Consider the following 22,811-nt stretch of genomic DNA (forward strand, 5'->3'; position numbering starts at 1 on the left):
AGCAGAATATAAAAGCTAAACCTGCTGGAATCAGTTGCCACAGATCATGGAATTAATAAAAATGAATGTGGACAGCCTGTCTCTGGCTGATGTTTTCCAAGATTTTACTAAGGATGTTGTCCAGTTTTAATTACTATGTGACTTCAACATTATAATTTGACTTTAAGTTGCCTCATTATACTGTGATTTCCACTACTAATGAAATCTACTTGCAATTAAAAAAGCAGCCCGATTGAAGCGCTGCTTGATAACTTAATCCTTTATCTTGCCAGCTAGTTCCTAAAGACGGTAAGATCTTAAGTGGCTTTATTTCTCTTTTACCTTTCCCAGTTTTTGCCTGTTGAAACTCCGCTTGTACAGAGAGTTACTCTTATGTCTCCTTAATCCCATGATGATAAATAAAAGGGGAATTCGGTCTCCCCATCCTCTTACATGGAAGAGGGAGATCCACTGACCTATATCAGTACTCAAACCTGAAACTGTAACAACCAGTGATAGAAAAAAACCCCAACACTTAGAAAATCCTGCAGCATTCTAAATCTTATTTAATATACCAGTTCTCTGATATTTCACTTGTTGTCATGGTATTTGATTTTCAAATGGTAGCGGTTTCAGCTTCATAGGCTCCGCAACAGTCACAGTTTTGTTGTTTTTTTGTTTTAAAGTCTCCGTGAAGAATAAAAAATATACATATAAGCAAACTTGCAAAGGGACTTCCCCCTTAGGATTACTCTAGCAGTGTGCCTTGTCAACAAGTTTGTGATATAACACACATGCAAAATAAACCACTGTGTAATTTAGCTCTTGGGGACTGCATGACAAGTAACCGATGTTTTTTGAAGGCACATAAACAGGCTTTGCAAAGAGACTTTGCAAGAGGTTTATTGCTCTGTGGGAAGGAGCCAATACCTGACTGTACCATATCCTCTGTCATGCCCCTGAAAGTCTTCTGGGAGCTATTGAGTGTCTTTCAAGGATGCTGGGTCCACACTACTTCTCCACCTGAAAGTTTTGCTCTGTTTTCTTGCCTTTGCTGTAGCGTCTATTGTTTTATTCCTCCTCCTGTTCTGATGCTGGAATTTACTGTTCTGATGCTGGAATTTACTGTTCTTAACAGAAAACTGTTAAAAGACGTGGCTCAGCCGGTAGCCTCCTTATCTCGTTGGAGCAGAGGTAATCAGGACTTACGAGCTTATTTTGATTTTTTGGAAGTAGCCTGGTTTTTGCCACAAAACTGAAATCCTTGCCAGTAGTTGTTTCTCAGTAGTGGTGCTACTGCCCATCCCAGGCCTCTCTGACACAGTACCGACAGTGAGTGTTCTCATTTAAAATGGTCTCTCCTAAGGTACTCTGCAGGTGGGAGACCGGGTGAGTGTGCGGTACTGTGCTGTAGCGTCCGTGATGCAAACACCTGGAGGCATCTTTTCACAATTTCTCAAAGATTTTGAAAACTTTCCAAAGGCTCAGTTAGACAAAGGCCACGGCCCAACGGCAGGTCCTTATCAAGAGGTGTGAGAAGCCAAAACTGTTGCAGGTCCAAGCCGCTCCTCCTAACTCTCAACCGCAGCTTGTTGTGTCGGGTTTAGAAACGACTGTATTTTCTGCATCAACAGGCAGATTTCCAAGCTTTGTGGGAATGTAGCAAACCCGTGTGACAACAACGTTGCTCTGTGGAGGGTGTGGGTGTTTACCCTGCAGCAAAAACAAGTGGCACATCCAAATACTTCTCTCTGCCTGTGCTCTTGGAACAGCATCCCAAGCTCAGCGTCGTAGCGTCAGGGTAATGAACAACCGGGAGATTTGTGAACCCTAATCCAATGCCAATTAAAACACAGGAAAAACTTCCATTGATCTTACTTTGCTGTAGACCGACTGCCACTTTTAGCCAGGTTACTTTTGATTTTTTTCAGAAGACCTTTATCTGCTGAGAAGCGCTGGACGATCAGGTGTCTGCAAATCTTGCCTGCATTACTCAAAATGTTAGCAAATCCAATACGTTACACATGAACCAACATGTTTTCTGGATTGTTTGTGTGGAAGATAAGGAAAGAAAATTGTTTATATTTTTTCATCCCAAGTGATCATTCTGTTGTACAGTCTAAAATTGTTGTTGTGCAGAATTTGATTTGTGTTCTTGTTTTATTTGTGATTTTGTCTTTAAACTTCTATATAATGACTTTGTAATATGAAAACGCACATTGGATTTATTTCTCATGCCTTGTCTCCCCAAAGTATTGAGAAGTCCTCTACCGTACAATAATCTTTATAGAATCTTAAGTGTGTCAAACTCATTTAAAATGTTAATTGTGCATGTAGTAAGTAAATAATTTATACCACTGGAACTGATGTTTCACTGATACCTAATTTCAATGTAGGGAAGAGACGTGAAAAAGGTTTTTTCAGTTATTCTGGGACCTGCTGCCATTTGGACTTCGATGGAAGTATGTGACAACGTGAACCTAGCCTGCCTTTTATTAGATTTTGCAAAGATGTCTTCTTAAACCTAGCTTACATAAAGAAATTCCTTTAAAATAGGATTGTTAAGAATTTCTGCCAAATATTTATATACCTTAAAAATAGCTCATCCTCTGGAATTTAATAATAGTGGGTTAGGTTTTTAGCCTTTAACTAATTCCTTTTGCTCTATTCTAGCAACACAAAGGGACTGCAAACCTGAGGTAAAGCAGTAGCTGAATGTTTTCCAGGTACAGTGTAATCCTCCTCTGGCTTCTCTTCTACACAGTCTTGGTGGGTTGTCTGGCTCTGTGGTTTCTGAGTGGACAAATGCATCAGAACTGCTCTGCCCATGCAGCAGGCACTGCGAAAATATACGAATGATCTATCTACCAGAGAGCAAGAGTGGCACAAACTGGGGGCCCCAGCAGATCAGTGTCTGTGTACGCTACCCTGAATCAGTGACACGATGCTCCTTAAACAGTTCCCTTCTCATTCACCATCCTCTTTGTTTGTGCTTCGAACACTCTGTGCCAGAGCAAGGGGACACACAGAAGTTTGAGTACCAATAGCAGAAAATGACTGATGGGAATGGGATGAAATGTAACTCTTCCAAATCCATGCCAACACTGTATTACTCCCCATGATAATCTCGTACCAGTTTCCAGCGATGATGCTGAATCCCACCCCTGCAGGTACACAGAGCTGCAAAGCCACTAGAGCATTTCCAAGTGCCCATAGCCTGCATCAAGCCTCAGGGCAGGTACTGTAAAGACCATTCACCTTCCTCACTGGAGAAGGCCCTGAAGTCCAAGCCCGGGAATGGTATTCTTAAATACCTTGCGTCTGCTTTGCCAGGACACACCAACCTGTACCTCGTTTGCATTCTCTGCCTGCAAAGACCTGCTCACAATCTCAACATTATATATAACTTAGTTATTGTACAGCTTCAAGCCTCAATTCCAGAGCAGGCTGATAAAGAAACGAAAGGCCAGCTAGAAGCTAATCTAATTAAAGCTAATCCTCTTGGAGTGGCATAATCTTAAATCAGGGCACAAAAATGAAACTAATGCCTCTCCCCATTCCTGCGAGAGATAACTGGGGTCTTTCTTAATGATTTGAGTCTTTCCTGGAAAGATGAAACCATGTGATGAGGGGAAACTACCCTTTAATTACTGTTCTCCCTCATTTATAGACTTGCACAAGCATCCTTTTCAGTAACTGTATTTGCTAGTATACCAACAACATGAACTCATATACCAACAATATCTACATAACTTCAACCTCTTCCACACTTAAAAAAAATTCCAGCCAATCCTATGGCCAGCATGAAGCAATGCCTGGCTGAGATCAGCCCTCTGCATGCAAAGCAGTTAGCTGAAACTTTTTTGCAACCAGGAACTAATCGGTGACGGTGGGCACATATCTTTGATCTTGTCCTTGCTCATCTGAGCGTTGAGTAAAACATGTGCGTGTGTGTATTAGAAAATCCAGAACAATGCCTGCCGCAACTTCAGTCCCTGGCGAGAAGGTGAAGGCACAAACAGGCAGATGTTCATCTTCCTGTTGGAAGGTGCTGGATGGCTAAACACGCGCCATCGGTCTTACACCACCTCAGTCTCCTGGAGAATGCTGGTCATCCCATTGCATCTTGCCTGTTTGTTTTATGCTTTTGTGGGAGATGGACAGATACAGAGGTATGAGATTTTGCTGCCATTCATTGCAGTGACATTAGCTTATACCATGAAAGGACCCACCCACTCTGCGGTGCCATAAGGTGTAATTTTCCTTGGTAGGCAACTGCGTAGTTAACAGGATTAGGCCTTGTGTGAGCAAAAGAAAGTCCAGTTTAATTCAAAATAGACTTAACATAGCTGATCCGAAAATCATGATTTCTCTTTTTGGTGATCCTGGCTGGGATCTTCATGCCTAACTTTAGGTGTCTACTCCAAAGCTGCCTTTGTACCCTAAAAACAGGTGTTACTTTATAGATTTGTTAGAGATATAATTAATACTGTCCATGGATATAAAGAATTATTTGTTTAATCCTCTCCATGGATATAAAGAATGATTTGTTTCATCCTTGAGTTGAAACATAGTTTCAGTCAGGTGACTCGTACCTTAAATTTCACTGTTCTGTATTTTCTAGGTCTCCATTGCTTATAGTGGGAGCCTTGATACCTACCTCAGATGTAAATACATATGCAGCAGGTCCCTGAAGCTAGGTGGGGTGACTCTGATCTGCCAGTTTCTCCTGATGTGTGAACAATGTAAGTCAATGACAGCTCAGATTTTTTCTGCAGCAATTACACAGAGCAGCAATTACATTTCTGCAGCAATTACAAGCCGTGGCACTGGAGGTACAGGGAAATGAGGGGAAAAAAGGAGAAAGAAGGAAATACAGCGGGGATATTGGCCAGGTTGTGAAATCTTTAGCCTAAGCCTATTCTTGAGTCCAGCAGTGAGATAGCGAGTGGTTCACAAATCACTTCTGAAGTCAGGATTTGTGCAGCGGGGAGAGGGCTGCTCACCAGGAGGGACCCCAGTTTCTTCCTGGTACATGTCTGCCTGCCTTACTATTGGGATTACAGGAAAAAGGGCCTTTAGGTTTTGTCAGGGACAGAATCCCTATTGATTTGGTGGAAAAACTGTGCAGCAGTCTCCAACAGGATGAGAACACGGACAGGCAAGAGCAGAGGGAGGTAATAGAGAAGAGGAGGCCATGAGTAGCGGGGCTTTTGTATGTGGTGAGAGAAGAACCCTGGTTGAGGGGCACCCATGTCCCTCCCTACAGGAGGCAAGCTTATCTCTGCCTACCTGTTACGTTACCAGCTCTCCCAAACGCACCCCGAGGCGCGGGACTGAGATCCAAGGGTCAGGCTCCTGTGTAGGAACAAGAGCTCGGCAGCAGGGAGACCGAGGGGAGAAGCTGGGGGAGAAAGGCAGTGGGAGGAAGGGCCAGGAGGGGAAAACGGACAAGGGAGATTTGTGTCTGATGGGGAAAGAAATTGCAATTTGTCGCTGTCCTAAGCAGCCGACTGCTTGACTGGAACAACACTTACCCACAGTACGGTTAGAGATACCCTCTGGGGACAGTCCCTTAGAGGTTTGCCACCAGATTTGTAATGCAAAAACCCCAGGGAAAGCCTAGGCAAACACTATGCTAGATGAACAGGTTGAAAATACAGATGGATAAATCTAAGGTGAGTATCCTTATGATGACACTGCAAAAGCCAGTGTCCAAGCAGCCCTGCTGGCCCTGGGCAGCTGCTGCAGCGACACTGAGTGACAGGAACGCTCCCTGCACAGGGCGCAGGTTTAGCGGAGGGCACCTCATTGTGTGGCTTCCCCTGGTCACCACAGCCTTAAGGCTGATCAACGGGTGTCACCTGGCACTTCAACCCTTGGCATATGAGTTATCTGCAAAGCAGAAAGTGGATGTTTAATAATACATCTGATTTCCATACATATATATGGAAAATATTTATGTGTGTATATATATACAGGTTTCTATACAGGATATTATTAGGACTGCAATTAGAATAATCAGAGCACTATTTGTGAACTCTGCTCTCCACCCTACCATGGGAAATAACCCCGAAGTCGAGGCAGGCTGTGGGGCTGGCGTCCTTCCCATAGGGCTGTCTTTTCTCTGTTACTGCTCTTTCCCCCTTTGAAAGGGAAGACTTCAGCTGCCTTCAGCTGCAGCAGTGGAGCCACCTTCCCTCACACATGCCTGACTTATAGACCATTTTAAAGTATGCCATGGGGGCGTCTAATATGCTAATGAAGAAAGTGGGTGGAATAGCAGGAATATGAGCACAGCTAAAAATGTACGTGCCTAACAATTGCAAATCAGCCTGTGCTGAAGTTACCTAAATGGGTTGGCATCGGTGGAAGGTGGGTGCCTCTACACCTCTTCTTGTCAGTTTTCAGTGAGTACATGGCTAAAAAAAACCCCATACGCCTCTGTATATGGGCCTACTGTTTCAGCCAGGGTTTCGGCAAAGGTTTATATGAAAGTCCTTGAAAAATACACTTACCTACTTTCCACTCTTATTCATATACAGTAGGAGGAACAGTCTCCATGCAAACACATCCTAGACTGGTTGCAGGCATAGTATTTTAGGTATGTCATGACATCTGAGTGTACGAACAGAACTAAGTATCATCTTGAAATGGACTTCTGAAATCTTGGCTAGTTTTTGCAACTAGATCCATGTCTGTGGTATATAAATGAAGGTTCGGCATATTGTGGCTTGTAGCAAAGCCTTAAATCACTCACAGATTTGTGTGATTAGGGGTATAAAATCACAGTCTGGTTTTCTTTCTGCAGCTCAAGCCCAGCTCTTCCATTGCTACTTTTATATGATTTGATTTTTCAGATCAGAACTCAAGTTTTTTGGATGCATAAAAGAAACATTTGTAAGCACAGCTGCAGGTAAAGGCTTTTTAAATATATACCTGCAACTGCAGTGGCTGAATCTGGTTAAAAATGTGATTTCACAGAGAAGAAAGCATGAAGCCATTACAAAATCAATGCACACAAAGATGGTCAATTGAAAAGAGAAACACTGCAGGCAGAATACTGTCTGATACCATATCCTGCCAAGGCAAAGCCACCCATGCCAATGGGAAGAAGTATCCAGGAGGCCGTGCTTGCAGAGTTGCAGCCTGATCAGTATGTTATATGCCTCTTTGGGAAAGTAAATGCTAGCAGGAAAGACTGGTGTGGGAATGGATGAAATGGGGCTACAGCCACAGGGAAAATACAAAAAAATGGGGACAGTCTTCCTAGGAGTGCTGAAACCAGAGGAGGGGACGCCCCGGGTGTTTGCTACTGCTGCAGAGAGCCCATTTGAAAGGCTGCACCTTCTGGGTGCTGCGCTGTCGAGGGTCTTGTGCCCGCTCCTGCCAGATGCAGGTGATGAGGAAGGGCTGTGAAGCTCTGGGCTAGGGAAGGGGGAGAACACCCTCTGACTCGGGGGGGACTCACAAGGTCTGATACTTTTAGCTGAAGGTAGGTATAGCTCTGAGCACTGACCCTGCAGTGTGGGAAGAGAAGATGCTAGTGGAGAGCAAGACCAAAGAGGCCATGTCTGAGGGGCAGCAGTGAGATAAGGGGTAGAAGCGGTAGATGGATAAGCACCAGGATGTGGGGTTTGGTGAAGAGCGATGTTTAACAAAAACACGCCAAAGCCAACTGGAGGAACCGTGGGAGAAAATCCAGGAGTCCAGGGGCAGATCCATCTCCATGGGGAGCTGTGATGGTAGTGTGAAGGTCTGCAGAGCTGCCAAAGGAGTGCCCCAAGCCCTGCAGAAGGCAGAGGGGAGAGGAAGAACCGATAATGCATTGAGACCGGCTCATGCACGGAAGGAAGATGTTCACTCTGCTGGAAGGAAGATGTTCACTCTGCTGCCGCGCGCTGGGGAGGCAGTGGAGGCTGCTGGCAAGGTTGTGATCCAGGATGGGACGTCCACAGCCAGTGTGACAGTGAGGAATAAGGGTGGTGAGGGAGCGAGATGAAAAAAATAACATGATAGATCCAAGAACAGTTTCAGTCCCTGGAGAAAAGAGAAAGGAAATCAGTGCAGAAAACCCCAGAGCTGTGAGCTTGCGGGTGAGGGAAGCCAGGAGAGCTGCTAGAGGTACTGGAGGACTGTGGGAGGTGAGAGGAGTGAGGAGGAGTAAACATTTGGGTGAAGGCGTATCTTTCTGTCCCAGGATTATCTGCTAAAGCGCAGCAGAGCCAAATCTGTGTTTGCTGGATCCCAGCTGCCCAGCAACCAGCCTTTTGCAGCTGCACTTTTACCAGCCTCGCTGCCTCTAGGCGAGAGGAGGATGGTTTGTAAAAGGACTTGTTTGCTCTGTTACGATGTGGCAGAGGTTATGCACAGCTTGGGGACTGCGAATATTAACAGAAAAGTCTGGTGCAGGAGAGGATGGACCGGGACTCCAGTCCTCTCTGAAAGCCAAAACCATGTCGATTTTTTTCCCTGGGATTTCTGAAGCTCCCAGGGAGAGGAGGGGGTGACACTCAGAGGTGTCTGCAGTTGCAGTGTGGCTATGTGGAAAGCTGGGTCCTGCACTGTTTAAGGTCCATGTCAATAACTCAACTTTTCAGTTTGATTTGAGCCAAAGCTTTTCTTTTTTCTTGCTGAAATAAGCAAACAAGTGAAATTATTTCAGCTTTCTTCCTTTGCATGTGGTGTTAGCAAGAGGCTTTTCTCTAGGCACCACTCCAGAACAGAGAAGAGGAGGTGGAGGCTCACTTCTTGCCCGGTGATGAAGATGTTGGTTTCAGATGTGAGCACCCAGATGGAGGTTGCACCATTTCCTGAGACAGCTCGGACCCGTGCCCTCCCGTGTCAGGGCAGCCCTGAGCATAGGTGTTAGAGGGAAGGGGATGGCTCCCTCATGCACTCCTAGTGTTGCTGCATTGCCTTCTTTTAAAATCTTTAAAAAGTCACTAGACTTGGAGCCCGTGAGTATTAGCCTCAGTTCTGGTGATTGGGATATTCATTAAGCAACAGGGACAGCTGAGTTTTGGTAACGGCTCCCAGGACCAGAGGATGGGAACGATTTCAAGCAACAGAGATGAAGGGAATCCCATCCGACAGTGACACTAAGGTCTGCAGCATGGTTTGCAGGTCCCACAGAGGAAAAGAAAAGAGAGTCGGGAGGGTCTGTACGTCAGCCTCACGTTGGCACCGAGTCCCTTGCTAGTATACCAGGAGCAGAATTGCCACACCTGATTGCTTGCATCCTACCCTCCTTGAAAGATGAATTTAAAGTTGTATTTTTCATGCTAGAAATACTTCTAATTACTTCTAATCCACATGCACTCATCAGGTTGTATAAACGCCTCAGAGCCAGCACACTTGCAGAGACATTAGGTCTAGCACTAGTTCCTTGTGCCAACAATGCCATAGCCTGCAACTGTCCCCTTATCCAGGAAGCTAGCTTTGGGCTTCGTAACAATAATGTCAACTAAAGGCTGGACATCAGATCGTCTCAGGAGGCAACACTGCCCCCTTAGCTGGCTGCCATACGTTAGCTTCAAAAGGGATGAAGAACCTAGCTTTGAAAGAAGAAAACCTTACTACCTTATTACTATGAAAAAGCATAGAAATTTGCAAAATTACATGGGGGAATCAGTCATTAGAAAAGATTATAATTTTTCTTCAGTTTTGCAGTAGCTGAGTGGTAGATTTCTCAGAAACATTTACAATGGTCAGGAAATAACGTAAAAATGGAGAACACTGATGAACTTGCAGCCATGGGATAGCCCTCCCCCAGTCTGCTTGGTAGCTGGTACACAGGAATGAATGCAAACGGAAGCGTGTGTGTTTAAACTTGTCTTTTCCACTTATGTCTAATGAACTAATTGATGAAAAAAAAAAAGAGCAATTGTATTATTTCATATTTGTGGCTGACGGTTAATTTACTTTTTGTTGGTATTTAATGATTTAGGATGGTTGTTAATATTGTTTCATTATTACTAAGTAGTTCAGAGTCTGGGCTTAGTCTGGGCTTTTATTAATTATTGTTAAATTTAAAGAAATAAAAACCATTGCAATGTGGGAAGTGAGGAAAAGGCAGATGTGTGAGGCAGCATTATCAGTATGTGCTACACCCCCTGCAGCAAGGATTTCTGTCTCTTTCTGCTCATTTAGTGTGTGTTTATTTGCCTTTTCATTTTCCCATGATGATGTCAAAATTAAGGGAAAAATGCTGAAAATGAGGGATTTTAGCCTTTGATACAGAAGGATTACAGCCTGCAAAAATGATAAAGAGTTCCTAGTCTTATTTTGAAACATTTCATTGACTTCAGCAGTAGCAGAATCTGGCTCTAAATGCGTTTGGATTATATGTGCTTCACAGGAAATGGCCAATATTATGTGCAGCAAAGTTAAGAATCAGAATGTGCCTCTCTTTAAAAGGAAAGTGGAATTTTCTTCGAAAACAAGAGCCAGACTCTACCTGCAGTTTCACTGGTGGGCTGAGCTGCAATACAGGCTCCAGGCCTTAGAGCTGCCAAATATTCTGTCACCCCAAAGCCAGGTCTTTCCTCTAGCTCCTATTTCCGGATTTCTTCTCTTCTATACACACACACGTATTTATATTTATATTTATATTTATATTTATATTTATATTTATATTTATATTTATATTTATAGTTCTAGTTCTAGTTCTAGTTCTAGTTCTAGTTCTAGTTCTTTAGTGTTTTACAGGGCCTCATTTGAAATGGGTGCTAAATGAAGTCTAAAATCTAATGCTAGGTACTTTGTCTTGAATGCCATATGGATTGTTTCTGTATCTTCATTGTTTTTCTCGTTGTTGTTACGTTATTTGCTCCATACACACCTGAGTGTTTTCTCCCTTTATGGAAAATTTCCTTCAGTACACTGGAAATAATGAATCACAGATTAATTGATTTGCGAAGGTTAAGGAGAGAAGATCTGTGGGTTCATCAGCCTGACCCACGGGGCGATGGTTTTGGCATGGTGCCCCTGGTCTCGCAGGCTGGTGGATTCTCAGCCGCAGCGATACAAACCAAACAGTATCTCCACCCTACAGCAGAAGACATTTCTCTCATGATAGGCATCCCCAGAGGTCTTAACAACGTGTAGTCTTGTGACATCTGAGCGTGAGAGTGGTTCTTTGGCCTTTGGCAGAGGCAGAGGGCTGCTGCGGGCACGGGCCATTCGATGCTCTGCGTGCTGAGGAGCAGCTGGCTGCGTGCACCCGTTCTGCCTTCGTCTCTGGTTAGTCTGTTCCTGAGGTCAGGTCCGATTCCTGTAAACTGTCTGAGCACCAGTGATTGCGGCACTGGTGTATATGAGTAAATTAAAAATGTTACGCTTGCTGACCCCCTCACACCTCTGTGCTGCTTTTTTTCCCCCCAGTTTTATTATCTTCACATTGGAAGCTCTGTGTGCATCTGGATTCTCAATGGAGAGGCTGCGCAGTCAGACGTGAACACATGTTAGGGGAAGGGATGGCCTCCCTACTTGGTGCCTCTCTGCCTTTGGGGTCATTTCCAGCTCACCCAGGACCGTGCTGCTGGATGGCTCTATCTGCAATGGCATTAAACCGGGCCAGTGTAAGGGATTCATGTGTCTCAGCTCTCTTTCCCCAGGTTTGTTCCCCAGCTGTCTGTCCATGAAAAATTCTTGTGCTGCTCCTGGCCAAAAGCTTCACATGATGACACACAAATATCTGCAGCCAAGACCTTATTCTTCATCCTTATGAACTCCCAAGTTCCCAAAGCCCTGTGAGGTTTATAAGAATTCAGTATCAAAACTGAATCTTCAGTTTTCTGAGTAGTTTCTTGCCAATGAGATAATATGTTTCTCCAAAAAACATGTGGCACACTTCATTTTTACTGATTCTAGGAAAAGCCTGATGAAGGCAGGCAGACTTTCTTCTGGTTATAAATAGCTGTAAGTGTCGCTGATCATTTAACACAATTTACAGAAAAACACACCTTAAATTCTGCCGTTTCTCTATGGCCATAAGACCTGTTCAGACACCTCTCTGCTGAACCAATGCAGGCAGCGTACATGTAGTAGTTAGGGTTTTTAAATGATTCATATCTGTCTGAACCCTGAAATCACTGTTTGGTCGTTATTCAGACCTTACTCAGGGGTAATTCCCATTATATGGTGGTGCTTCTCTGGCAGCTGTTGCAACTCCTGGATTTGATGTCATTTCCTTTTGCTTTGTGCCAGCAACGTCCTACCAGTTGAAGTGGCTCCTGGTGTTGGTGCTTCTTCCTTTTTCTTATGTTGAGGAATCGGTTTGAGCTAAAAGCTTAGAGTTGTGACTCCCCAGAAAGACACTCTGCAACTTTTGCTTGTAGTTCAATGTCTACGAACTACAGCAACCGGGAGCAGACACACGGACACAGAATGCATTCTTGCTTTTCTTCTTTCTTACTATGGAAAAATGCTTTCCTACAACCTGTCTTGGTGATCACAGAAATACAGTGTTTCTGGTCCTGGAAGTGGATGTTTTTTATTCTGGAAATTGGTGGAAAAGGGTATTGCCGCAGCTTTAAAGAAGTACCTTCCTCCTCCCCTTGCTGTCCAGTCCTTGCTCCCCCGCTCCTCTCTTTCCGCAGAGCTTTTGGGAACTCTGGGTGGAATAGCAGCTAATGGCTTTTTTTGCTTTCTTTGCACAATTTCAGTAGGCTGGGTGGTAAGCAGATGCCTACAAGCCATTGTATAGGTATTACTAGTTTGAAGCCTGATGGCCTGAGTCAAGAAAGAGGGTATATCCTGGTTTCGGCTGCGATAGAGTTAATTTTCATCCTAGCAGCTGGCATAGTGCTGTGTTTTGGTTTTAGGATGAGAATATTGTGATAACACACTGATGTTTCAGTTGTGGCTAAGAAGTGTTTATACTAAGTCAAGGACTTTTCAGCTTCCCATACTCTGCCAGCGAGGAGGTGCACAAGAAGCTGGGAGGGGGCACAGCCAGGACAGCTGACCCAAACTGGCCAAAGGGATATTCCATACCATGGGACGTCATGCTCAGTATATAAACTGGGTTTATATAAACTCAGTTGGCTGGGGCATGGTGACCGCCACTTGGGGACTGACTGGGCATTGGTCGGCGTGGGGTGAGCGGTTGCATCACTTATTTTTCCTGGGTTTTGTTGCTTTCTCTCTGTTGGTTTTTTTCCTTTTCATTACTATTATTACTATTATTATTATTATTATAATTATTATTATATTTTATTTCAATTATTAAGCTGTTCTTATCTCAACACATGAGTTTTCTCACTTTTGCTCTTCTCATTCTCCCCCCCATCCCACCGGGGGGGAGGGTGAGTGAGCGGCTGTGTGGGGCTTGGTTACCGACTGGAGTTAAACCACGACAGGGTACGAAGTGGAAATCTATGTTCCAGCTTTGTCAGGTGTCCCCAGGCAGATCAGACTGTCTGTACATCCTATTTCCATGTTTGAAATGAGTGAAAATAAGACAGATCTATTCCACAAGTCTATTCTGAAGCTTTATTTACTTCAAATCTTCAGGCAACAAACAACACATTGAGGCAAAGATTTTTTTTCTGCTTGTTTGCTCTTTGCTGGATTTTGGGAAGAACATTCCAAATTTGCCTCGGTCCTGCTGTTCCAAGCCTTGCTGACAGTAGGAAAATTTTGTCCATAAACCTATATATGCATAGTTGTACTAACAAGAGCTCTTACTGTGACGACAGACAGAGCAGTGTGATAGCACAGCCAGTGGAAATCCCCTCCAACATTATAAACCATCATAGCAAAATTGTGCTGGGGTAGCTCCACTGCACCACCGGGCCCTACAGCCATGGACTTGGCTTAAAAAAAAAAAAAAAATCACATCCCTTCCATAGCTGTACTGGCGAAACTTCAAAGGGTAGAGCACAACTTAAGCAAGGACTATGGTATTCTTTCTGTTGTTGTGGCTGTGGGGATTTTGGGTGTGAAGAGGTGCGGTCCCTGATTGACAGGACATGGCTGGCAAAAGCCCCAAGCACAGACACAGTTGTACCAGCCAAACCTGTAGATTTTGGTTGTGGGGCAAGGTGGGGCTGAAACAGACTCCACTGGTGAAATCTCAGTTTTAGCAATACCCTCTGCATCCCTATTAGAAATGCTTCTGCAGTGCAGCTATCTCAGCCAAGCACTTACAAGACAGAGATGGCTTTGCTCAGGCGGCTGCAGAAGGGAGCGTTCTGGTACACAAAACATCTTGTCAGAGTAATGTCTATTTTCTTGCTTTTTAATTTTCCCAGTCTATTGCTGAAAGGCTGCTGTTTTAAGTCATGGCTGGGCAGGTAACCATCTGTTAATGAGTAATTCTTGTGTTTGATATTGGCATTGATCTGGTCCATATTTTGCAATGTAATGTCGTCTCCTCAGTGGGCTTGCTTGGAGCTCCTTGTTATTGCTATACCATGCTTTTAATTAGCTCCTGAAGGGAAAGATATGGGAAATGTCTGGATTGTAAATCATCTCTGATTACAAGCAACATTGGATCAGGTCCTCTGGAGGTGCTCTTAAACGCTTGCTGAGTACACTGGCGATCATCTCCAAAGGTCAGGCACTTTGTAAACTCTTCACTCCCTGTGGTTTGGGGAGAGTATCTCACTACATGGCATTCCCATCTACCCACAAAGACATTAATGATTAACAATGATAACAGCTCTGCTTACTTAGAAAACTGAAATACCCTAAAGTCAAGTAAATCACAGTCCCTTGCGAAAGGTCGTTGCTGATTCACCCTCCTGCTTCAGCCCAGCCCTGGAAGTTTCCCTCTGCCAAGCAAAACCTTCGTGAGAGGAGAGCAAAGATGAAAGTCTGTGCTCCTTTCACTGTTGTCTTGGCTCTGACTCTGAGCAGTGACTGTGCAAGGATGGTAAGTCTGATTCTTCTGTTTTGGAGTGGTGGATCACCTATGTGCTGGCTGGCAGGACAATGTTGCCTTGGGGTTGGATGAGTGAAGCCGCCGACCAGACCAAAAGGAAGAGCACTTCAAATGAAAAACAAAAGGGATTTGCTGGAGGAAGGCTCACAGCAATGCTGTCTAAGTGGCGGGCCTGTAGGATAGCTGGTCCCATACATGTCTGCATTTAAAGAAATATTGATTACATCCATGCCCTGCTAGGGAGGAAGAACGGAAGGGGAGGAAGTACCACAAAAATTGAAATACTTCGAAAATGCATCTCAGAAATGTGTTGACACAAGCAGATACCTGCAGTAGCATGGAAGGAGAGTGCTACCCCACCAGACTTTACTGCTACCTGGTAACTGAACATGCCAGCTTAGGTAACCGTCTCCTGCTTTTCAAACCTCTCCCTGGTTTCATACCATGCCCTTCAGTGTTTTCATCGTGTGCTTTGTGTCTTTTTTTTGGGTACGTCTGCAAGGCAGCTGCAGCACTGCTGAGCATGGCTGTGATGGTTTGACTTTGCTAGTTTGCTTAAACCCCACCATGGCCTGGCATCCACCATGGACTAGCAGCGCAGCTAATAGCCTGGACCCCCAGTTGTGTGGCTTTATGATTAGTGTTATTTCACTAGCTAGTTTAAAACCAGCTCAGATATACTTAAATGATGCTATAATCCTAACTATCCCAGTGAAGTACAGAAGTATCTCCTTAGACATTGCAGGTGAGAGCAGAGAGGAATATTCATGGTGCCTAGGAAAAGATCAGCCCTGGCTGAAGCCGTTGGAGACTGCTCAGTGCTGGCAGAGTCAGTGTAGAGTGCAAAAACTGTTTCTTCCTCAGAACTGTTCAAGCCCTCCCTATATATCTTAGCAACAGCTTTGTCTTATCCCTTACTTGTTATGTCCTCTATCCAGTTCTGCATTCATGATGTGCTGCTTGCTTGACTGCTTTTGTGGTATTTTTATTTGCTTTAGTTCAGCTGTCAGCACCTTTGGTGGCAGCAGCACTTTATGTGTATTACCATTTTTATTATTTCCTGTGGCTCACAATCAGCTCAGCCTAGTGCTCTTTGCTTGCTGATGGGTGAACCCAAATGAAGGAGAGGTTGCTTTTTTAACTAATGCCCTGGGGGATACAGCTAAATGACAGGAAAAGTCAAATGCTGGGATGTTATTTGTAACTGTGAACTGGCCCCAGAATGCATATATGCTTCCTGCCGAGAGAAATAGGAGATGTGTCCCTTGGTAATAGAAAGATACAATGGAGCAGAGCTTTGGCCTTTTTTGTGCCTGTGTTCCTGGTTTAACAGAGACCTTTCACGAACCAGTGTTTATCTACCCTCTTTCACCAGACTGTGCCCCAGCAAAAATCACATGCAAATAATGAGATCTTTGCAGAAGCACTGGGAGAAACACAATTTCGGGGCACCCTGGAAAGCACGTTTGTCTCTGTAGGATGGTTCCCAGAGTGAATTTGTGTCTCCAATCCACGCTCTTTTTTTTCTCTTTGTAGCACTACAAATCTGAGGCAGGAAGAGGCTCAAAACATGAGTTCACTCTCCCACAAGGTACAAAGTCAAATCCAATAGATTTCATGACAGTAAGCACGATCTGCCTGTCTGTATCCATGCTGTGCAAATCAGTAGTAAGCCTGTCTTTGTTTCAACATGAATAAGGATTGTGGAATGGTTATGCCAATATTAATTTCTGTGTAGAGGGGAATTCGGGATTAGCTCAGGAATCTCAGGTAATTTTCCTTCAGGTGTGGATTAATGGGAAGGTGCTGATGGGGTTTTAGTTTGTCTGAGCTGGCGTGGCTTATATTCACTCATAACATAGTGTGGCTGTAGACGTGCAACTCCCTTTATTTTAATCAGAGCTGCGTCTGCCCCGTGACTTTAAAGTACATAAGCTTTTTGTATGTATAGGCTCAATTTCTGCCACAGCCCTTGATCTCTCTGTGGGAGAAGGGTTTGAGCCCCATGCAATTTGCTAGGTTGCATTTGTTTTGATGGCACCTAAACAATAAAATCATAGAATCATAGAATAGTTTGGGTTGGAAGGGACCTCTAAAGGTCATCTGGTCCAACCCCCCTGCCATGGGCAGGGACATCTTCAACTAGATCAGGTTGCTCAGAGCCCCGTCCAACCTGACCTGGAATGTTTCCAGGGATGGGGCATCCACCACCTCTCTGGGCAACCTGTGCCAGTGCTTCACCACCCTCAGCATAAAAAATTTCTTCCTTCTATCTAGTCTCAATCTACCCCCCTTTAGTTTAAAGCCATTCCCCCTTGTCCTGTCACAACAGGCCCTGCTAAAAAGTCTGTCCCCATCTTTCTTATAAGCCCCCTTTAAGTACTGATAGGCTGCAATAAGGTCTCCCCCCAAAGCCTTCTCTTCTCAAAAACTATCTGTCTTCAATCAGACATCCTGGCTGTGTGTGGGCATTGCAGACTGCCATTTTTAAAGCTTTTGTTGTCCTGTGCTTTTGCTGTTATGGATTACATGAATTGGGCCATTAGTGGTGCCTTTATAGCTTAGAACAGTCTTTTACGTCCTTTGGCATGCAATATGTCTTCTGAATGGGGATGTATTTCCACAACTCTCCTAACTGCTTATAATGGGAAGTATCAGACAGAGAAGGTAAATATCTGAACATTTGCTTAATTAGTTCAGACAATGAAAACCAGGCTTGAAAAAAGGGATAGCAGAGGGGCTGGAAGTAGCTATTTCACATTGACAGATAAGGGGACAGTTGGGCAGATAGAGTGACAATAATTCCAAGCGGTTAGGAAGGGTTTGGACAACAGGGAGGGGTTATTTTTTCCATAATGCTAATAACTGGCCTCAGGAGCACTTTGAGATGATGAGTCTGGGCTTGTGAGGGTTAACAGATATTGCAAGGGTGTGCAGGAGCCCCAGCCGTGACTGAAGGGGTAAGCTCAGGGCAAGGAGCAGTCGTCGTACATTGTCACTGAGAAATGGAAATGTGCTGCGCTGCCAGCTCGGTTGTACGCTCCATTTCTCTCCTACAGCAATGGTTGGCTTCCCATTCATGCTCCTGGCTCTCAAAACTGATTGCTTTTAGTTTAATGGTTAAATAAGCTCTGACAGTTTTTCATTGTCTTTTTTATCTTCAGTCTCTCTCATTCTCAAGACTCGTCTTGAAGGATTTTTTTCTGCTAGACTCCCACTAGCCTTCCTTAGACTCCCACCACCCCTCATTAGACTACCATCACTGGCGTGGTGAACATAAAACTTGCCCTTTTTAAACACTGGTCCCATCAATTTCTCCCCACTTATAAGGAATCTGCTTATCCTGAAGGGAAGGTGGTATGATCAAAATTATCTGTCTTCCCCCAATCTTTAAAACCTTCTTTTTCCTGACTGTTTCTATTTCAGTTTGTACTGTCTGGTGCCTTAATTGTTTTAAACAGATGTTACAATGTGATACAGAGCCTGAAAGTATACTACTTCAGAAATCAATTTAATATGCTATTACAATACTACATAATTAGAAATGATAATTGCAATTAATGTATATAATTGGCATTTGCTGTACCAGAAATTGCAATATATTTTGAGCTGAAATGATCCAAGATCTTTATTCTACCAGAGCCCATTAATCTTTGTTGATTTGGTCATTATGTAGGATTTTAAGCCTCTTCTTATGTACTAGGAGTTGCAGAGACACAGAGTCCAAAGTACAGCTGAAAAACTTGAAAATATCTATCTTCATAATTTCATATAATAACATATAATATATACCTGTGGGTTGGATTTCAGCTGCATGATGAGGTTTTTATTCTTGTATTTCAGTGTTTACAGAGGATGGAAATTTATGCAAATTTCCTTTCCGGTACGGTGGAAGGTTTTATCACTCTTGTTTATCAAATCTATTTTCCCGAAAGAAATGGTAAGTTAACATTGCTTATAAATGAAGACAGCATTCAAATGAAAATGTCATCCTTTTAGTGCTTTAATCTTCTTTTTGGAATAATTAATTTGAGCTTGATGTCATGCCCAAGGAGAACCATGCAGTTCTTCTGCTTATAGTCATGGCCCTCAGGTCAAGACTCGTGCTCATAGGTGAGGGAGCCCAGGCACGGGGTCTCCAGGGCCACAGAAAGCTCAAGAACTGCAGAAATGTTTCCTCCTTGGCCTTCATAATGGAATTGCAACTTATATGAGTGGCAAGAGCTTGTACAGAAAGGGCAGGTCTAATGAAATGACCTGATAGAAACCCTCTGCTGAGGGAGAAAGGAGAGGTACAGAGACCTGTAAGAGATGACACTCGGTTAAGGAATTGTTTGATTTGTGCGGGCCATACTTGTACTGCAGCAGAGACCACCTGATTTTTGAGGAAAGTTGTTTTTTTTCCCCCCATATCTCTAATTTCTATCCAGATTGGCACCAGGCCCCTTTTGGACAGTGCAGTATTAAGAGGTGAGGTATTACTCCTGCTTGTTGGGTAATGATTCATTCTACTAGTGTGTTTAAGGCCAGGTCTCCTTATTTTGGGCAAAGGTTATTCTTTTACATATGCAGAAATTGTTAAAAGTATTCATTATTCATTTTGGGGTAGGGGCAGTCAGATGGGAACCCTACTGCAGCAAGCACTGAATAATCACGACTAACTTTGCAGACGAACCTATCTAATGGGCATATATTAACAGGAATCGAAGGCAACAAAGCAGGGAATACATGGGTACCAGTAACGTGAAAATATACGCACAGATGAGCTATGTGAAAGGCACATACTTGCATGTTTTCAGGGTGGAGATAATATTTTATCGAGTTTATTTTACTTGCCCATGCAGGGCAGAACTCTCATTTTTTATACCAGACTGCCTAATTTTTTCATGATCTGTGTCATCTTTCTGATGGCACATCTGTTTTAAGTGTAAGTGCTGGTGCAACGTAAACAACACAACACATACCTTCTTATACAAATAGACATAGAGCTTCAAGCTAGGAGACCGCTTTTGAATTTCCCCAACATCCATAGATATAATCCAGATAAGAAAAGCCTCAAGAAAACAAGAATTTGAGAATATCTTAACTAAAGGAAGGGAACTGGAATAATTTTCCAGTTTGAACCCTGTCTTTGATGAACTGTAGCTGCAAAGAGTTTGACCTTTGGACCCGCTTAATTTCATGCAATGCTTAAGATGGATCTTGTTAATAGATGGCACTCTGTGTGTTAGGCCACAGAAATGGAAAAAAATGGAAAAAACCCATGGATGGATGGGATCCAAGGTTAGATCCGGTACGGTGGAAGGTTTCATAAGAGCAACTTGCTCTTATGATTCCAATTTTTAAAAAGCCATTTACAAGCGGGGAGATGAGGAGGAGGACAGCTGGAGCTGTTTGGTTTTGACAGGTCATTTCACCCCATGGCTCACCTTCTGGCCAGTGTTTACTCTCCTTTCATAAGCTAAAAGCAACCTAACGTGTGACTTCAGGCACAGAGATGCTGGGAAAAGAGCCCTGAATAGCAGTCGGGAAACCTGCTCTGTGCATTTTTGTGTGACTTGGCACCAGCCCATGCCGGACCGATGCTGAGCAACTGAGCCCAGGGGACCTGGCAGGCAGCAGGCGAAGGCAAGGCTTGTGTCCTTCCTGCTCCTGCCTGCCTGCGAGCTGCTAGTAAGGATGGAGATGATGGGAGGCTGGATGCAACCTGCCTTTTTGGGGGCAAATGCAAGGAGACCAGACCAGGAGAGTGCTGGATTATGCACTTAATGAGTCCATGTCCTTAGTTCTCAAGTCATACTTTAGGGCAGGACTACAGGCGGGACTCTGTAGCGTGAGCCAAAGCCTGCTCCAATTGGCTTTAATTTTATTATATGTTTTCTCATACTACATATGACACAGGTATTATGTGCTAGCCCATCATATTAAGTTCAGTAAAAAGATAGTCCTCCTGCAGAAAGCATTTGAGAGCAGTGTCTATCTTAATACAAAGCTGGATATCTCATTTATGAAAGCTACTGTGTTGATTCAAAGGGCTAAATGTGGAAGGCATTCAGACACGACCTTGTCCATTTGTAACGTTAAATGTTGCAACATAAATCAGAGTCCTGACCACAGAAACCCCTCCCTACTTACTCTGAGAGCAACAAACAAGTTGTATCTTTATAAATATTTATCGAAAACACAGGAAAGAAGACAAAATAATTGCAGTATTCAAATAACAAACTTCCTTTAACAGCATCCTGTATTGCATTTCCCTTTAATTATAATCTGTTTTCACAGATAAATTCCTATTTAGAGGCCTCTTACCAGGTACTAAAGATGTCATGTAAATTTGCCTTTTGTGTTGAAGAGAAAAAATTAGCTGGAACTGTTGCTAAAGTTCATTGGTACCTCCAGAAAGACAAAACAGTGTAGGGACAGACAAAATGGGGGTGCAATGAACACCCGTAAGAGCAAATCGGGGGGGGTGGTCTGAATTGCAGCCAAGCTGTGGCTGCAGGGATGCTGCCAGCACCATGCCCCTGTGTCCCATGGTGGGATGGGTTCCCTCAAGATCCTGCTCAAGGGGAACAGCAGGAGCAGATTTTGGCTCAGATTTTGGCTGTGACTTGGAAGGCGTTGACTCATACCCTGGAGAAGACTTATCCTGTGCTTGAATGCTGGATGTGTGGGTCCCTGTTGTGCCAGGTTGCAAGGGTGGGCTTAGGTCTGCATAGGAAGAGCATGGTCTTACCGTCTTCTCTGGAAACCGGAAGATTTGATAGTTTGGCTACAGACTGAAAACAGTGCAAAGGAGGGCCTTTTGGTCAGCTGGATTAGAATCTGGAGAGTTTATGCCAGTCCTGGAAAGGAGAAGGACATATGGGGTGAGCCAGGAGACACCAAACATCAGGCTCTGGATTTTGCTGGTGCTGGTGGTGGTTGCTCTGGTGTTGTCAGGTGAAGTCTGGCCATCTCTTGTGGTCAGGACAACGCCTAAAAAGGTCTGAGGGAACCTCCAGGCCTTGAACACGGTGCCAGCACCAAGCGTGACAGCAGAGCTCTTTCCTTCCACCAGTGTGGCTCTGGCCCGAGGCTTTGCTTGCTCTCCAAAACATCCTATTATTAAGGCTCCCAGTGCTCCTAATGGGTAAAATAGCCCGCTTTCCGTTTTTCCTACCTACCAGTTAGGCCTCATCTGTGATACACGATTTTGTCCGTCCATTCCCATGTTGTTTACCACACATGGGTTTAAAATGTTGTTTAAATCAATCCCTAGTAGTGGACTTTTCTGGTGTAATTAATTCAGTATCTGTGTCTTTAAGTTTTCACTTTTTTATTAACAGTTTTATGTGGCAGGCTGATGTAAAGACGTCTGTTATCTCATAAATTTAGAGAGTGGGCCCATTTATGAGTAGCACAAAGAAACAATAAGCCCATTTAGTTGGTGTGGCTGCTGGAGGTAACATCCCGTGAGACCAAAATGTCATCACATTTTTGGTAAGCCTCCCAGCAAAGAAGAGATTTTAAAAAGATAAGGAGAGAGACTAGCGAAGTAGCTTTGAGGATGCTCTGAGCTTCTCCCAAACAGTGAGAGATAGGTGGCGGAAAATATAAAAGGATTACGTGAATGTGGAAGAAGCCTGGCACTGGGGAGGCAGCCTGGCATCACAGGGGAGGGCCAACCTCTTCATAGTCACTGTGAGGCGACAGGGAAGGTCGCTGGTTGTGAAGAGCATCGGATGGGAGGACCAGTGGGTTGTGGAAAGCTGGTGGAAGAAGCCTCTGATGACAAAAAACGTTTAAGAGGGAAAAATTAAATTGTCCATTCGCTTAGAACTTGGCTGCTACTGGACAGACTGCAGAGAGTATTAATTTGCATATAAATTGGTTTTTTCCCCCTAATGATCAGAGTTTGCTTGAATTCTTTAGATGTGTACGGGGCCTTTTCCATTTACCT

At 44.0% G+C, this 22,811-nt stretch overlaps 1 protein-coding gene across 2 annotated transcripts in view; it reads left to right on the top strand.

The window, feature by feature from the left end:
* Positions 1 to 14,707: 14,707 nt before the first annotated feature.
* HGFAC (HGF activator) overlaps positions 14,708 to 22,811 on the top strand; it is a 47,113-nt gene continuing 39,009 nt past the window's right edge. The window contains exons 1-3 of one of the 2 annotated variants that reach the window (XM_076335858.1): positions 14,708 to 14,860; positions 16,406 to 16,460; positions 18,713 to 18,809. In XM_076335858.1, coding sequence (XP_076191973.1) covers positions 14,795 to 14,860; positions 16,406 to 16,460; positions 18,713 to 18,809 — 218 coding nt within the window. In that variant the 5' untranslated portion in view covers positions 14,708 to 14,794. The remainder of the gene's footprint in view (positions 14,861 to 16,405; positions 16,461 to 18,712; positions 18,810 to 22,811) is intronic. The other variant, XM_076335857.1, reaches the window with a different exon arrangement.

This window comes from Aptenodytes patagonicus, chromosome 4, assembly GCF_965638725.1.
Source record: "Aptenodytes patagonicus chromosome 4, bAptPat1.pri.cur, whole genome shotgun sequence".
Classification (NCBI taxonomy): domain Eukaryota; kingdom Metazoa; phylum Chordata; class Aves; order Sphenisciformes; family Spheniscidae; genus Aptenodytes; species Aptenodytes patagonicus.